The sequence below is a fragment of the Rhipicephalus microplus genome, chromosome 4 (assembly GCF_043290135.1).
Source record: "Rhipicephalus microplus isolate Deutch F79 chromosome 4, USDA_Rmic, whole genome shotgun sequence".
In the NCBI taxonomy this organism is placed as follows: domain Eukaryota; kingdom Metazoa; phylum Arthropoda; class Arachnida; order Ixodida; family Ixodidae; genus Rhipicephalus; species Rhipicephalus microplus.
This window is the reverse complement of record NC_134703.1, coordinates 79,990,046-80,008,484: the sequence shown is the minus strand read 5'-3', so window position 1 is coordinate 80,008,484 and position 18,439 is coordinate 79,990,046. Positions and strand designations below refer to the sequence as shown.

Sequence of the window (18,439 nt, the reverse complement as noted above, 5' to 3'; positions counted from 1 at the left end):
TGCATCGTGGCAGTTTGTTGGCAGACTTCAACCACAAACCATCATAGGTTGGCAAATTACAATTCAGGCAATTTGTCAACTATGGGACGACCTCTCCAAAAATTACAATTTTGAATACCTGTTAACACGCAGGCTTCAACAGGATCCTCTGGAGAACATATTTGGCCACATTAGGCAAAAACAGGGTTGCAACACCAACCCCAATGTAGCTTAATTTATTTGTGGCCTGAAGCACATCTGCATAAGAAAACTCTTCAATCTGTCAGAATACGGAAGTGTCGAGGATGATGAATGTGACCTCCTCCAGGAGCAGCTCTCGCCGTTCTCCCTCACCAGTGCGTCTCTTGTGGATAATGAGGAGTGTGCACAGCCACAGCCTGACGACTTTCCCGCTCTAGACGATCTCTCTGAACTTGCGACCAACATTCACTCCCATATTATCGATGTCTCCGCTGCATATTATGTAGCTGGTTTTTCTCATCAAACACTTCCTTCGGAATGCATGTGACGGTTGCAGTTGCCCACAGTTACTGAAAGACGACAGTGAGACGCTTAAGGGTACCCACCAGTATTTCACAATGCTCAAAGCATACCACGTCCCCAGCAAACTTTTCGGGAATCTCACTGTGCCATCAGAAGCAGCTTTTGCATACGTACAACAACTTGAATCTCACTTTCTTGCCATATTTGAGGCCACTGCACATCACCTGAAAGTGTGTGATGTTTTGTATCACCATCTGTCAAGTGTTGGCGATTTTCATTTCTGCTCTGCTGGGTGTCGCGCGAAGTTTCTGAAAATGTTTTGCCGGGTTCGTTTATGTTGGCATGTGCGTTTTGTGAACCGAAACTTAGATAGGGTTAGGTTCCAGTCTTCAATCTCAGGCATACAGCTTGACAAGTTCAAAGGTTAGCAATTAGCGGCGGGTTTACACTAAAGTATTCGAGTTGAGCCGAATCCTGCAATAGCTTTGTTATGTTATTACTTCGTTACAGCCGACTTCATTATGGTCTTATATGCTTATATTCAGTTCAACTGGACTAACCACTCTTTCGTTGCATACATTGTTTTGGTTACCCGCTATGAGGAGTAGGGACACTGTGTATTCGCTCGAAGTGATTTGCATAACCTTAAAAAGAATGTTGGGTATCCTGTCTGTATTTTTGTAGCGAATGCGGGCGAACTGTACACTTTACTGTGGGTCGCTTGGTCACTGTGTATGCTTTATCTCTCCAGCTCAAGTAATATATTGATAACAAAACCGCTTGTTGAAATGTCTTCGAGCGGGTAAGGAACACAGTATGAAGTGGGCACGGTTCACGTTATCACGCTTTTCGTATTTTAGCTTCTCATCAACCTCCTCATCTCGCCCATCAAAGTTTTCAAAAGAATACCCAAACTTGTAGCGTTTGATGGGGCTGCGGACGCTGCCATTTTATTTTTATATAGCTTGTGAGTGATAACGTACGATGTAGAGCCTTTGTGAAAAATAATGAGCCAAAGTGGTTTCCTTCTGCTATTTATTAGCCCTGTAATACCGCTCTCGTAGCACCAATTAAGGTCCACAATTCTGGATAAGTGATGACTACAAGCTATTTTAAGCGTCACAGCAACACCCAGACGCAAATCACTTGGGATCTTAAGTTTTTGATGAAGGCGATGCATAAGAAGAGCCACAAGACCTGCCAGTATTGTAGCATAAAGTTGGTCTTTCACGTAGTGAGCAAGCTGCAAAGCCCTACCTTTCTGAGGACAAGCAGGCATCAAGTCTGCTTTTTTAAATTTTGGGCTAGCTGTTCTTAAGCAGAGCCAGCACACTGCACCTTTGCCTTTTTGCTGTATTGTGTCGTGTGGTTTCTGTTTCTGTGCGCTCTTTTTTTCTATGCATTATTTCGGTTAACCCCAGGCGTGATTCGCGACTTCATTGCTGTGTATATGTCACTTCTTCCTTCTTCATCAGCATTGTGCGCTGTGTTTTTGCCATAGATCCTTACTTGTCCACTGGCCCAGTGTGTCATACTTCACCAGCTTCTTGGCTTCTGCCAACTCTAGCGATGTGTGCGTTGTCTGTGTTCTCTCTGTATTTCTTACAATATTTGTTACAATTTATTTGTAAGGCGAGATGCATTTGTTGTCTACCTTTGTCATATTGTGCTTTTTATATTCTCAGACTCTACCTTGCCTTTGAATAAAACATTGCGGATACTCTGTCTCTTTGACTGATACATACATTGATCACTTGTTCCAAAAGAAAAACACAAGCGCGATGAATAAAACCGTAGTGAATTATCATTACCTGCGTCTCTTTTTATTAAAACTTAATCGAAATAAAAATTACGTCATGACCAATTCGCACGAACCACTGAACAAAACAAGACAGGGAATCGCTAAATAAAATCGCTAAAACGACCTACAAAAACTACCCATTTCGGCGATGAAAAGTGGTCTGAAATCATGAACTTTCGTCATAGCCAAACGTCGGTTACGCAAAGTAATTCAAAATTTGCGCCAGTGAAACCGAAACAGGAAGCGCACGCCACTTGCTCTCACCAACCACCAGGTGTGCCAGGGTCGATTGGGCCGCTGGGGTCTACGGGAGTGTCCACTCTTAACCTTTTTTTTATTTCTCTATGTATCCGTGGTCCGCTGAAGCACGTGAAGTTGTTACATTCACACAGGCGTTGTATGCCTGCTTATACGTCACGCCACGAACAACGTGCGACTCTTGAGGCCACCTAGCACGCAACCGACGCATTCCTCTCTTTGACCTCACTGGAACTCTAAAGGGAGAAGGGCGAAAGAAAACGAGATCTCAAATCCGAAAAGATCTCGCAATGTGACGGCAAGAAAAAATTAGCCGCACGTGTATATTCGAGGCTCGTATGTGTGCAAGGTCCACGGTGCCGAGGACTCTAAAGCGACAGCCCCCGACACAACGATGTGTATTTTTTTTAATGTGCGGTAATTATGAATGCAGAGCTGAATGCAGAGCTACGCAAACTGCAATGCCTTCGTAGACGTCAAAATTCTAATCCGAGTTACCACGTGACTGCGTGCGTGCCGCTATGCAAAAGACGCAAACTGGATTGGAACACCGTACCGTCACGGCTCTCTGTTTTTGAAGATGCAAGTGACCTTCACGATGACGTTTACGACTGAGTTTGACTCGGTAAGCAGTTTTCGCAGTTTCTTATGTCATGGTCTCGCCACAAGCCTTGTTGAAAGAGAGAGAGAGAGAGAGAGCGAAGTAAATGTTACTAAAACCCAAGTGGTCATGTTTGCCTTGCAGCTCTCCAAGAATGTTGCTCACTGTAAGCAAACTCGATGATAAATGAAGTGGTAAATATGCGGACCACTAATACTCCCACGCATAAGATAACGCGTACAAGAAGTATATCTCAGTGAGACAAGTTGCTTGTGATCAAGTAGAAAATGGCCTTTTAGTATGCAGAACGTACGATTAGCACTGGTCGTGCAATCATTTATTCTTTCTTTCTTTTTTGCCTAATTTTAAAAAAACGCAACACAAGTCACGAATACAAATGCAGCTAAATATTATCAAATTAATCATAGCTAAGGTTTTACGTCCCCAAGCAACGATATGATTATGAGAGACGCCGTAGTGAAGGGCTCCAGAAATTTGAGTCATCTGGTATGTTTCTCAAGTTCTATGACATTGCAGAGAACAACAGCCTTCACAGCGTTTCGCCTCCACCAAAGTGCGCACCACCATGACAGGGGTCGAACCCATGACCTTAGTGTCAACAACTGAGCACCGTAACCGCTACATGCACCAGTGCGGTGGAAAGCTTTTCTAAAATTGTAAGTATCAGAACCACCGCTATCCGTAAGTAAACCAACAGCAACCACAAGCTGTAACAAAGCTGTGAAGCACTGTGAGATGTCTGTGTAAAAAAAAAAAAAAAACAGGCAAAACATTCCTCACCGACAACCCGACCCCCCTTTTCGGAATTAAGCCGTCTTCCGGTCGCACCCTTAGTTCCACTGTAAGGAAGCTTCGAACAGCCTCTCTCGCAACCTAGAAGCCAGCGGTACAGATATACCTGAATTTATCACCAGAGCGTTTCCAATGCAGCGATCGTCGCGTACATACATCAATTGCAATTGACGAAAACCCCCAAAACGCGCTGGTTCTTTGGCCCGACGACATGTGCCACGCTATGCTGTGTTTTCCAGGATGTCGATGAGTCTCGGTTTTTCCCAAATCTCTCAGACATCCATGTTTCTTCACTATGTTTTGTCGAGCACTTTTTGAAGCTAGTTTTTTTTTTGTTCATTTTTTTTGTCGTTGATGCGAATCAAAAGAGCAGAAAAGCCCACATCAATATGTGAACTTTTCAGTGTCCCCACCACATGTTTATGCATACACCGAGTATTCTAGGCTTTCCCGAAAGCAAAAAAAAAAATAATAATAAATAAATAAACACGCCTTATACGCTCGCCCGCACAATCATTCTAAAAGATAGCGTATATCTGGCGATATCGTTGTAAGGAGAACAGAATAAAGAAATTGCAGGAGCAGCCGAACACGCGCAGAAAACATTAACAACAATAACAGCTAGCTCCAGGCTGAGAGCCGTTCAAGGGATGCACAGTGCAGGCAGAGTTTGTACCCTTCCGAAGAGATGCACTCACGTCTGTATAGCCTGCGGCTAAGTTGCGCGACGGAATGTATCTTTCGAGGAATCGAACCCGAAGCACGTCAGCGACCGAAGGACGCCGCCCTTACTCAGCTGGGCGTCAGGCGATGCGGGACAATCAATCGCGCTCTTCGATATCTTGTCCCGGGATTAATACGATTCGCGGTCGCCGACTGTCGCGAATACAGATTCGATGTTCAGAGTGTTCCTATACATACGTGGCGGCGGGTACAAACTGTCTCTGCCACTCGGTTGCCTGCCGCCTGAGAAATAACGCGTGGGCCTTCTGGCGTATTACCTTGAAACACAAACCCCATGGCCCGTTTCTTTCGCCGTTGAGCGTGTGAAAGTGCGGTGCGTGAGTAATAATGATAACAATACGAATAACATAGCTGGCTGCCCTGAATTTCGCGCTTGTAAAGATCAAATTTGAACGTTCGAACTTTCAAGAAGTCGTACGGGTAACATATTTTTAGGTAGCAATCGGTTCTTTCACCAGAACGCCTATTAATTAGTCACAGCCTCAGCGGGAAGTTAGATGCGAGACGCAAGCTATGCACATTCCGTGTGTTAATTAGTGAGGTGGCGCTAATACCAAGCGTCGACGAGTGCATGGACACACTTGCCCCCACGACCCGAGATCGAGCCAGCGACATCGAGATGAGCAGTGCACCGCCAGGTATATATTGAGCTGCAGCGGTATCTCAGGGCAAGTTCTACGAGGTAATTTCCACTCCAGCTTTACTCAATGCATATAATTCCCCAATACTGAACTGATGAGGAATGCTATATCAGCCCTAGCGGTACACAGGAATGCTACATAACTGGCTTTCTTTGTTTTCTCTATCCTAATATTATGCACGGTCTCTTTTAGGGGCGAAGCTCCTTATACTGGCACCCGTTCGTCCCTCATAGCCGTTGGAGTGTGTAACAAGTATGACATTTTGACCTCCAAGGTGGTGCCGGTGAGAGATTTCTTATGTGCGTTGTTGAACAATAAAAATAGTGCTCAATGCACATGGACAGGAGCATTCGGCTTTTAGTTAACGCGCACGCTGCAATCCCCATTAGCAGCCATTGGCATGTACGTTGAGCACTATCTGACAAGAAAGGGTTGCTACGTTATAGTCGCTTGGCGTAACCTCCTTGGTTTTAGAAAGGTTTAGTGACCGTTGGGCCGCAGTGCCATGAATACAGTGAACTTGTATATACCATGAGCTCGAAGTGGTTAAAGGTGGGAAGTAGACCCGAAGCGCAAGCCGTAAGAAAGTGTGCGTGTACCACCTCTCGTTTAGTCCTTGGAATGTCCGCTGGATGGCGGTGCTTCTATATGGGGAATATATGATGAAAATATGCGAGATGGTGGTACTTGAGTGTTGACTATAGATGGACGAACGGACACACAGAGTTATGCATGGAGGGACGCATGAACGGACACAGGGGCGGATGCATGGACGAACTCAGGGACGCACGCACGACAGACGCACGCACGGATGGGCGGATGGATGCATGGACGGTCACACAGATGGACGAATGGACAGACGGAAGCAAGAACGAATGTACGGACGAATGCTTCGCCCCATTCTTCATCATTCACTCCGTGGATATGCTGCCATATTTTATTTTTATTTTTTTATGAGGGCATTTCTACGAAATGCTCACGAAGAGAGAAAAGGGGAGTGTCTCTCCTGATTTGGCTCACTCTTTGTGAGGTACTTCGCGCAACTACAGCGAAACAGTACATATAAATATTCAATAACATACATACAAATATAAATATAAACGAGGAAGACTACAACGATCCGAAAAGATGCCAGTTAAATATTAAAAAACAGTGCTGTTCTTTAGCGATAAATACAAAAGGCATTATCATATCGACTATAAACGTATATTGAAATCCATACAAATGTAAATGTAATATGAAAAAAACAATGATGGAAAACAATGATTGCAATAAATATATCACATACATTATACGCTTTCAGCACATGCACCCTATGTGTAAATTATTATTTGCGTGATTCGTTTCCTAATATGTCTAATGTTATAGTGTCCCTAGCGTATTCAACTACTTCAGGAATGTTTTTGCACAGTAGAACAATATAGGTGTCAGTTGACTGTACGCCATAATTAGCTCGACACATTGGCCCCACCAACGCAATAATGTGCAGACTAAATGTAAGATATCTGCTTAAGTATGCGTCAGAAGAACACCAACAGTTATTTTAAATAATTTTATATGTTAACATGGCTAGTTGTACCCTATATAGCACTCTCGTAATGACAGAACGTTATACACGAGAAAGAAAAAAAAATGTCAGGCCTACGCAAATTGCGCAGCACAGTCACAGGGATAGCTAGAAGAGCAGCCTTTCAGAGCCTTTTCTAAACCCTTTTTTGGGTAACTGCGACAAGCACAATGCTGGATACCCACTGCGCCATAATTAATCATGATTTATGTGTGGTAGGGCAGCATTCACTGTGCTATCATTCATCATTCTTTGGAGAAGGGTGATATCCACTGCACACTTGTTAGAAATTTCGTGCATTTTTTTTATGCAGTGGCTGACGACGATCAAGAATGGTGCCCGAAGCGGGTATGCGCCACCATTTCTAGGATAATTTTAACCCCCTTTTTTTTCTCTCTCTCTCTCCCTTTTGTTATTGCTTTATTTCGTTTCACAAATTCTACTGTTGCACGCATCGTCGCCGATCCCCCGCGGTGGGCTGTGCCATTTTTTCAGGAATCATCATCATCATCATTAAGTTTTACCAAACACACGCGTCGTGTATACATGCTTCACAACAAAACATCAAACATAGCAGCAACAATGCGTTGTAAAGGCGCCCATTGCCTGTGGGCGTCAGAACAAGTGATTATTATGACTTCGTCGTTTGAAGCCGCTCACCCACTACAAAAGGCACACGCGATACTGCACGTAGTGGCTGCATAGCAAGTTCGAAAATATTTCATGCACTAAGTGTTTGAAGTATGCAGTAAGAACAGTACGTTGCTATCGCGTTTAACTCTTATAAGGCAAAGATTAAAGGTTGGCTAGTTTTTTTTCACTGCAACTGGAAAAGTGATGAGCTTTACTGCAGCAATGCTTTCATGCATAGTAGTCTTCCATAGAGCCCCGCCGCGGTGGTATAGTGGCTAAGGTACTCGGCTGCTGTCCCGCAGGGCACGGGTTCAAATCCCGGCTGCAGCGGTGCATTTCCGATGGAGGCGGAAATGTTGTAGGCCTGTGTGCTCAGATTTGGGTGCACGTTAAAGAACCCCAGGTGGTCTAAATTTCCGGAGCCCTACACTACGGCGTCTCTCATAATCATATAGTGGTTTTGGGACGTTAAACCCCACATATCAATCATTAGTCTTCCATAGATCATGTAAAACTCAAGACCGAATGTGTGTGTTTAGAAAAAATGGTTAACGATTCAGAGTACTATGTACTCTACTATGGGAGAGCATAAAGCCGTCCCATTCGTGCTAGGCCTGGTTACAAAACCACCACGCGAAAGTTCGACGATAATACCTCTCCATATATAGGTACAAGAAAGGGAATAGATGAACGGTTCGTTTCTTTGCTAGACACGACCTAATGAAACCAATGAAGGTATACAAGACACCAGCTGAAATTTGACTGTAGCCTAGTAATTACGTCATAAAAATAAAAAAGCAGACAATGTAGCGTGATCCTTTGTAAGCAACGCGGCCACTTATACATATCGTGTTCCGCTCTCTGTTATGTGTGGAAAGGGGGAAGGCTAAACTTGTTCATATTGTCATCCAAAATACGTCATTTTCGCACACGGTACGATTGATATGTTGTCAAGCTTCTACTACGGATACAAGTATGCCGCAAGTAAACATGGTGAAAAGTTCATTATTATTGCGAAAGATAGAAAATAATAATAGAAGAAGTCGTTCAATGGGCGGCGACTTAAAGACGATTGGTATCAATGTAACTGAAAGAGGGAACAGAGCGGACCCAGCACTAAACTTGTAGCTCTTTGTCTATGAAAAAAAAAAGAACGCCAAAAGCTCTACGACGCGACATTGTATAGAGCTGACAGTGATGAAAATAATATCTGGGGTTTTACATGCCAAAACCACGATAACATTATGAGGCATGTCGTCTTGCGGAGGACTCCGGAAATTTCGTTGATTGATGATTTGATGATTGATATGTGGGGTTTAACGTCCCAAAACCACCATATGATTGTGTGAGACGCCGTAGTGGAGGGCTCCGGAAATTTCGACCACCTTTGGTTCTTTAACGGGCACCCAAATCTGAGCACAAAGACCTACAACATTTCCGCCTCCGTCGTAAATGCAGCCGCCGCAGGCGGGATTCGATCCCGTGACCTGCGGGTCAGCAACCGACTACCTTAGCCACTAGACCACTACGGCGGGATGACTCCTGAAATTTGAGGTGTGCCGTAGTGGAGGACTATAGAACGTCGCCTTCTTAAACGTGCACTGCCTTCCTACATTTCATCAGCATTTTATGCCAATCGAAAAGCTATCGCCGCGGCCAGGATCGAATTGGCGACTTTCAGATAAGGAGCCGAGAACAGTTCCTGCAAAGTTCCGTGCGTTACGGGTGAGTGTGAAGCGTTGAGCAGGCTGGCATGTTGAGCAGACTGCCACGTCTTTTATTGCTCTTCTTAACATATACACCCCAAAAAAAGGGGACAAAATAAAGGGGAAAAGGCACTACTCGTGCCATGCATAAACGATGACGTGCACTGCAATATCAGTGCAAGATACCATTGTACCGCCCCCGCAGGGATCTCACAGCAAGGCGCTGAATTCCAGGGGAATGCGCGATGCTACAAGGGTTAGTGCGGACAGACGGCGTAATGAGTATAGACCAGGTAAATCGCAACGTCCGCTCGATTTGCGCAAACGCCCGCGTCACATGACGTGCGAGCGAGCGCCGAGCAAACTTTCGAAAGCCGCGCACGTAGACGATACCAGGGCCGGAATGACGTCATTACCGAGTGCACGGCACTAACTACAAGGCAATAAAAAGAAATGACCTCGTGTAACAACTGTGAGCACACTTGTGTGGTTTCGCAGAAGCGTGCTGCACGGATGCCAACGAGAGTTCGAGAAATGTGAAGCTGTAAAATTATGCACGCGACGAATGCATTGGCGACTGGACGACCTCGAGAATGCGAACGGTAATGACGGTTTCGATTGCTGATGAGGTGTTGCTGTGTCATTTAGGAGCGGAGAACCTGTAACAGACTTTCGGAAAAACAATAAGAAAAAAATGGCAGCATATCCACGGAGTAAATGATAGATAGTGGGGCGAAGCATCCGTCCGTTCATTCGTTCTTGCTTCCATCCGTCCATGCGTCCGTAGGTGTGACCATCCGTGCGTCCATTCGCCAGTCCGTGCGTCCGCACGTCCATCTGTGCGTCCGTCCCTGCTTTCGTCGATGCATCCACTCCTGCGTCCGTTTATGCGTCCGTCCGTCTGTGCAGCCATCCATGCATCCGTCCATGCATCTGTCTGTGTGTCCGTTCGTACACCTATTCAACACTCCAAGAACCACCATCTCGCAAATTTTCATCATATATTCCTCATCTAGAAGCACCGCTATCCAGCGGACATTCCAAGGACTGAACGAGATGAGGCACACGCACACGTCCTTACGGCTTGCGCTTCGTGTCTACTTCCCTCTTTTCACCGTCTCAAGTTCATGCTATATACTAGTTCACTGTATTCATGACCCTGCGGCTCAACGCTCGCTAAACCTTTCTAAAACAAAGGAGGTTACGGCCAGCGAGTATAACGAAGCAACCCTTTCTTGTCAGATACTGCTCAATGTACATGCCAATGGTTGCTAAGGGGGAATGAGAGACAGGAGAATCCGGCTTTTAGTTAACGCGCACGCTGTGAATTTTTCATTGTTCAACAACGCACAGAAAAAATCTCTCACCGGCACCACCTTGGAGGTCAAAATGTAAGACTGGTTACACACTACGACTACTACTACTACTACGAGGAACGAACGAGTGCCGCTTCAAGGAGCTTCGCCCCTAAAAGAAGCCACAATATGTGCGCTTCTTACGTCGCACAAGCACGGACCGATCACTCGGCGAGTACGATGCCCGTCCGCGAACACACATCTCACAGAAGACACATGGAGTATATAGCGTTGGTAAGTATGCACTCCACGACTGAATGGTGCCCCGCGTTGTAAAGTTTCGCCCGCGTAAGAAATTTGTGTAGCTCGTGCGCACGTGTAGAATGCTAACAACGTACACTGGATTTTACGTGCCCGAACAGCGAATACGGTCAAATTGAAACGGCCATTCAATAAAAGCGGTTAAAGTCATGAGTCACCCCGTCGCGGTGGTCTAGTGGCTAAGGTACTCCACTGCTAACCCGCAGGTCGAGGGATCAAATCCCGGCTGCGGCGGCTGCATTTTCGATGGAGGCGAAAATGCTGTAGGCCTGTGTGCTCAGATTTGGGTGCACGTTAAAGAACACTAAATGATCGAAATTTCCGGAGCAATCCACTGCGGCGTCTCTCACAATCATATGGTGGTTTTGGGGCGTTACACCCCACATATATCCACATACAAATCAATCCATTCGGTCATGAGCCATTTCTGACTCACTCTCTCTGCAGTCTATATAATGCAAATAATGATCACATACTTTCCAATCTGGGCACAAGTATAGCCTTCGTATTCATCAGTACAAACATAACTGAGCTGATCATACATATGACCGGTCCGCAGTATTGTGTCTATTGTCTTGCGAGACGACTCCCTATTAAAAAATAAAATGACATCTCCGAGAATCTCACACAATTTCACAAGAGTACATACTATTCATAGGGGTCCAAACAATAGTATTAGATAATTGGCATATTTGTCGCATCAGATTTTTTTACAGAACCATTTCTGCATCCCCAGACATCGTAAATCGAAGTGCCGATTATTATATACGACACCCGTATCACCATTCACTGATTCTTTTGCGAAAGCGGTAACGGTTGCGAATAAATTAAACGCCGTCGGTTTTGGTAAAATGAGGTCATGCATAGTACAAAATCAACCCGTGGAGCATGATTTTCAAGCATTCGTAGCGACGCTTCAGCGGTACTCAAACAAGTACGTGTCAGCGTGAAGCGGCTGTTCACGGTAGTTCAATCATGCAGCTGTAATCATTGCGATCCGGACTTTCTTTTCAATGTACATTCCAACATCACGATCTTGAAAAGAACACTGCATATCAATTCACATCGATTAACCAGTACGTGCGTACATAGAAGCTTCAACTTGCGTGAAAGCTCTAAAGAAAGAAAGAAAGAAAGAAAGAAAGAAAGAAAGAAAGAAAGAAAGAAAGAAAGACGGGATCTTAACGAGCTGGCATCCTTGTTCATTACTTCTTTAGTAATATTATGTAACACAAAAAACGAGCCCCTAAACTTACATTTCTATCCTTTATTCATATAGCAAGCGTCGAGTTGTGGAAGACTTGATACATTCAGGTATAGTATGCCAGAGATTACGGGTCAGCTGCCAGCTCCTTGTAAGATCACGTGCGTGACGCCAATAGACAAAAGAAAAAGAGTTTCACACTATAGTGGCTACTAGTCGCGCTGACTGGCCCTTCCACGTTTAAAAGAGAGTAAGGGATAAAGACAGGGACATATATATACCCTACCAAGTGTACAGAGCTATGATTGCCGCCGTTGCTAAGTTGGTTGATCATCGGACGCTTTATTCGAAGGCCGCAGGTTTTCTCCCTCTCGCAGGCTAATTGCGTTTTCGTTCACATTCCTTTCACATTTACAACATCCGCTATAGATTTTTTTTGGCATCCTCGTATATTAAATCTCACTAATGTTCTGTCTAAAAAAATGAGTCTATAAATTTACACTTCTCGTGTTCGAGGTTAGCAACACAATGCTTCAGCCGTCATGGGATAAGATACAAAATGTCTTCTAGACACATGTAATAGTCGGTAAGTAAGTATCACTGGCCCGACTGTATCTTGAGAAGTCAGTATGGAAATATTTGTCACATGCCACCTCTCTCGACCTTAATATGCTACCTCTCTTGACCTGAAGGACAACAAACGTCTCAAACGGTCTAGCAGCCTGGCTCGAAGGCACGCAGTTTTACCAATCAGCTGTTTACAATAATTGCAAAAACCTACTTGCCGCGGCTGCAGCAAAAATGGCACAAGTGCAAGAAAACTTCCGCGAGACGATCCATTTCGACTTCGCGCTATTAACAGCGCGGGAGTGCGAGCTTATCGGCAATCTGCCAGAGAACGTGCTTATCAGGAATCGACGCCAGAGCATGCATGCTTATCAGCAGTCCGCACGCGTTTCGATTCGTTTCACTTTCGCGCACTCGCGCCGAGCCGATGCCTGCAATTAGAGCGACGCGCGATTTTGCTTCTTGCTTTGGGAATTTCCTTCCTTTTTCTTTCTTTTTTTTCAGCAGTACTTCTGGGTGTGCAGCGTTCGCATCCAAGTACACAGATTCCGACCAGCCCGTGCACAAAACGCCGCACACGCCAACGCCAAAGTTGCATTCGGTCAAGGCGATCCGGGTGCAGCCTTGTTTGTTTGTAAATCCCCAACCGACAAACATGGCCAGCTCGCCAAGCCTGCACGTTGCTATTCGGTATCGACGGGCGCCGCGCCGCAATAAGTTCCCTAGATAATTGTTTTATCTGTAGGGACCTTACGCTGGAACAGCGCGACACGCTCCCTCTGGTCGCTTGCCATGCTCTTGCTGTAAGAACGCCAACATGCCTCACGGCGGTCGCATCTTCATTGATCTTCGACAACGAAGAAAAAATCGCAGCCGTGAGTTTCACGACCATCGTTCAAACGCTGTACATGCCAGCGGCCGCATAGAATACCAATGTATAGGTATAGGTACATAGGAATGGGCAACAGCGCACTCTCTCTCTTTCCTTTGTGCAGCGAAATATGGAAGACGAATGGCCGTCAGTCTGTGTGTTATATCTTAACGGGGACTGCAGCCACATGCCACTACTGAATTAATTCTACTTATTAGCTGGGCATCCAGGTTTACTGAATTAATTACGCCTTTCAGCTGCGCGCCAAGTTTACTGAATTAATTACACCTTTGAGCTTCGCGTCCAAGTTTCCTGAATTAATTGTACCTTAACTGGGCGTCCAAGTTTACTGAATTAATTATTCCTTAGCTGGACGTCCACGTTGATGAAGCAACATATTGGTCGACTTTGCGAGTGAAGTTAAGTTGATGCGGGTGGTAATGTGCACCTTGTTGCATTTTAGCTTGGATGTAGCACGCGCTAAAATAAAAGGTACACTAGAGCGTTGTGTGGTGTCGAGTCTATTTCTGTTTTTTTCTGTCCCCGGCCCCTCTGCGAGTCCGCTGACGAGATATTATTGTAGGCAAGTCCTCACGAGCAAGTCCGTCAGCCACAGTCAAAAAGCCAGCCTGTAGTTCATACAAAGCAGAAAGGCAGAAACATGCGGCCCGTTGGAACGGAGATAGATGTACACGATAGTGTAGCCAAGTTTGTCAAAAAACTAACCTAATTCATTTGTGGCACCGGTATACTTTCAAGTTCAGACCAAAGGAAATTTCGTTTTAACGCAGACACTGCCTCTCTGAAGACCCAGAAATATTAGTTTTCTTCGCAAGTGGCATTCAACTGGGCGTGCGTCTTGTGATTTGTGAATTCGCATGTAGCCTGTGAGTTTCAACAGAACTACTTTAGTTATCTTTCGGGCATATGATTGAGGGCGAAAAACGAAAAAAAAAACAGACAAATCAATATCGGAGAGATGTACAGTCGGCCACATCTTGAATTAACGTTTATGAGTGGCAGTTTTTTTATATTTGCCTTGCGACTGAATTAATCCTCAGTTGAATTAGAAACAAGAGTACTACCCCCCCAAAACACATGTCCACAAAGCAACAATTTTTGTAACTTCGTTCCATGATATGGTATAACAGGCACAAAAAAAAGCGGCCGCTGCGCACAGTAGCTAAAGTTTTGGCCCACTGTACATCGCCGCCAGCCACTTTCGTATATCGGAAGAAATCGGCTTGGTTTAGAGGAAAAGCGACGCAGGGTTCTCTAGCGAAGAAACAGTCAGGAGCACCTTCTGTCGTGATTCGCTGGCTGTCTGCTTTCTTTCCCGACTTTCTTAGTGTTTTGTATACTCCCTTTTGATTTTGTCTCGCTGGGTGCATCCTAGCGTCAAGTGCACCATGGCGTTCGATTGTTTCCTCCAGAAGAAACGCGCGGCACTGAAAGTTTTGTTTTGTCGCTTATAAGGAAAGCTGGCTGATACCCTCAAAGGGGGATTGGTCAAACTGTCTATTATTAAGGGAAATTAAAGACCATGCAACATCGAATGTTTCATCCATCTAGATTTTTTTTTTTCTCGCAATTTTCAAAACTTCAAAACGTTCTTTCTTTCAGATGCGAAGCTCCTTAGGGTGTGGGTTTGTCCATTTTCTAATGGTGTATGTGGCCACCGGTGGCACACGCCCGAAAGAGTGGTCCTTAGAATGTCCGCTGGATGGCAGCACTTGTATATGATGAATACATGATGATAAGATGTGAGATAGCTGTGCTTGGAGTCTTCACTATACGGACGGGCGGACATACATATAGACGGACGGACTGACTGACGCATATACAGACAGAGGAACGGACGCACAGACGTACGGATGGAAGGATGCACGGAAGGATGGATGCACCGAAGTTGACACGGACGGACGGACACACGGGACAGACGCACGCACGGACGGAAGCAACAACGAATGGGCGGACGAAAGCACGGACGGACTGACGAACGCTTCACCCCACCAGTCATCATTTACTCCGTGGATATGCTGTGATTTTTTTATATACCGACGTAAACTAAAACGTTTATGGAACACCAACACGCATATATCTCGATTCAGGTGTAATGTCCGAGCTATACGTTCGCGCAGTTAATATATGGGGTTTTTATCGTGCCAAAGCCAAGCTATATTGCTGTAGTGGTGGGCTGCAGTAAATTTCGACCTGCTGTTGTTCTTTACTATGCCCCAACACCACGCACCAACATGGCACAGTGCACGTGTCTCTGCCATTTCGCCTCCATCAAAATTCACCTGCCACGTGCGAAATCGAACCGTGACCTTCGAGTCAGCAGCAGCCGAGCACCGTATAATCACTAATTCTCCATGGCGGGCTACGTTCACCTACTTAGTAATCAGTGATGGGTATACAGCCTTAGAAGCTTGAATGCGAAGCGCCGCGCTTCTGGGATTCAGCCTTCTGATATTGCGGGGATGTTACCGAATTGCGAAGGGTGCTAATGATAGCTGGGGTTTTACGCGCCAAAAGCCCCGTATAATTACGAGGGGCGTCATATAGCACCGGGCTTCGGAAATTTCGACCATCTGGTGTTCTTTAACGTCTTCCGATATCGCACACTACCCGGGCCTCTCGCATTCGGGCTCTATCGATATACGACCGACTATCGATATACGAGATCAAACGCATAGCCTCCGGGTTAGTAACCGAGCACTGCAACCACACGATGATCGGCATGAGCAGAGAGCTCTCGACCTCTCTCGCCTATCTCGCAAAAGTCACGGGGCGAACCGGAGTTTCGTCAGGAGAGGCCCGTGCATAAATTCTAGCTTGGACGTCATTCGTGCTAAATATTTCTAAATAATGTCACTCAACATTTTTATTGAAAAGGGCGCTTATACGAAATATCAAGAGTCGATACCCTTCTTATTCGGGGTTAAATGACAATCTTCACCCGGCTGATTTAAATACTCAAGAGATAAGGTCTCCCAAGCCGTGCGACTCTCGTTAGAGGACGAGTAGCTGACAGAGCGAAGAAGTGCCTCGGCAAACTCCATGCTGCCCGCTGTACAGCATTAGCTCGATGGCGCGCGAAGCGTAGGCTTTGATGAAGTGCATCGACATATGACAGCATGTGACATAGCAGCGACAAGTCGTCGCTACGCACATTGAAGGTGAGCCAGAAATACGTTACACGTGTTCGACGTCATACCCCTCGTACACCTCGAAACTTTGCAGTCGTCAACAAGCTCAACACGAACGCTCCTACGCGTTACCTGAACTACCGCGACTGATACCAGCAGAGATTGATTGATTGATTGATTGATTGATTGATTGATTGATATGTAGGGTTTAACGTCTTAAAACCAGCGTATGATTATGACAGACGCCGTAGTGGAGGGCTCCGGAGATTTCAACCATCTGTGGTTCTTCGACGTGCACCCAAATCTGAGCACACGCGCCTACAGCATTTCCGCCCCCATCAGAAATGCAGCCGCCGCAGTCGGGATTCGATCCCGCGACCTGCGAGTCAGCAGCCGAGTACCTTAGCCACTAGACCATCGCGGCGGGGCTGATGCCAGCAGAGAAGCGCTGTTGCCAAGGTTCAAGACACGCTGCGGAGCATTCGCGTTATGTTTGTTGACGGCTTTACATTGCTGTGCCATAAGCAACAAATGCACAGGTCGTATTAGAGAACACGCTTTCCCTGCATCAAACGTTTCTTCCGGCGTCACAGTAAGGTGGAATATGTCATCCAATCAAACACGTAAACCCACCAAGATCGACTTCATTTGCCAAACTCGTTTCCGTTCTATACCGTTAGCTTACGTAACGTGACCCCCAAAAATCGCTACAAGGCGCCCACCCAGGAAGCTGCGACCACACTTTAAGAACAGTCAGAAAAAGGAGGAAAGAGCGAGCGAGGGCTCTCTAAAGGTAACTCACATTTGGGGGCCTCCAAAAAATTCTTGCCATTTTCGGGTAACACGTTGACGGGCTTCTCGAAGCCGTTGTTGCAGTAGACAGCTTCCAGCTTGCCATTCTCCAGTGGCTGGATGGTGAGGAGCACGGGCTCCTTATCCATGACCGTTCCGCTTTAACGGCTGCTTCCCGTCTGGACGAGCCGCTCGAAGAGGAAAACAGCGTTCAGGCAAACGTGCTCGATACCCGCTTACCCCCGAAACGACGATCGACGCTTGGCCAAACACCTCACTTCACTGCCTGACACGGACAACCGCTGTTAGCAGCGTTTTCTTTTTTTTTTCTCTCAACCACACGCAGAACAGAACGACGAAGACAAGATCAAAGCGTAGCGCCGCGCTAAACGTGCGTGGGTGATAACACAATAACCAGAGTAGCCACGCAAGCTTCTCGCGCCGATGGCGGGAAGCGCAGGAGCACGGAAGGTGCGCTGACGGCGATCGCGATGGACGGCGCGCGAAACTGTGCGCTCGACTAGCTCGGTGTGTAAGCAACGGAGTGAGAGAGAGGGGCTAGTGACGCCCGCGATGGAGCTACCACCGCCGCAGTCCCGCTTCTGATTACTCGGATGACACTTTTCTTTCCTTGCCTAGGAAAGATACTACCCCTGAGGAGGGAGGTGAAAGGGGGGGGGGGGGGGCGACAGGGTTCGGCCACCGATAGAAGAGAACGAAAGTGAGGACGCCGATGCTATGACGTTGATGCTATCCCCAGGAAACTGGTTTCCTCTCCCCGGTGAGAGCAACCGGCGAGCGACGACCGTTCGCAACAAGCAAATAGCAGGAAACAAATGCGCGCCTTTTTGAAAGAAAGAGAAAGGTGCGCGCGATGGCCGGCGTCTTACGTCTCTTAAGTGCCCGCTAGGATGGACACGCCTGTATCTACCTTTCTCTTCCCCCCCCCCCCCAGAGGCTTTACTACCCGTCTTGGCGCGTGCTGTACAC

General features: G+C 46.3%; 1 protein-coding gene across 2 annotated transcripts in view; it reads right to left on the bottom strand.

Annotated features, from left to right (window-relative positions):
• The window catches only part of LOC119172140 (ATP-binding cassette sub-family G member 1-like), a 96,798-nt gene extending 79,068 nt beyond the window's left edge, over positions 1–17,730 (bottom strand). For both annotated transcript variants that reach the window (XM_037423154.2, XM_075893036.1), the window contains exon 1: positions 17,460–17,730. In XM_037423154.2, coding sequence (XP_037279051.2) covers positions 17,460–17,598 — 139 coding nt within the window. In that variant the 5' untranslated portion in view covers positions 17,599–17,730. The remainder of the gene's footprint in view (positions 1–17,459) is intronic.
• Between the last annotated feature and the right edge of the window lie 709 nt (positions 17,731–18,439).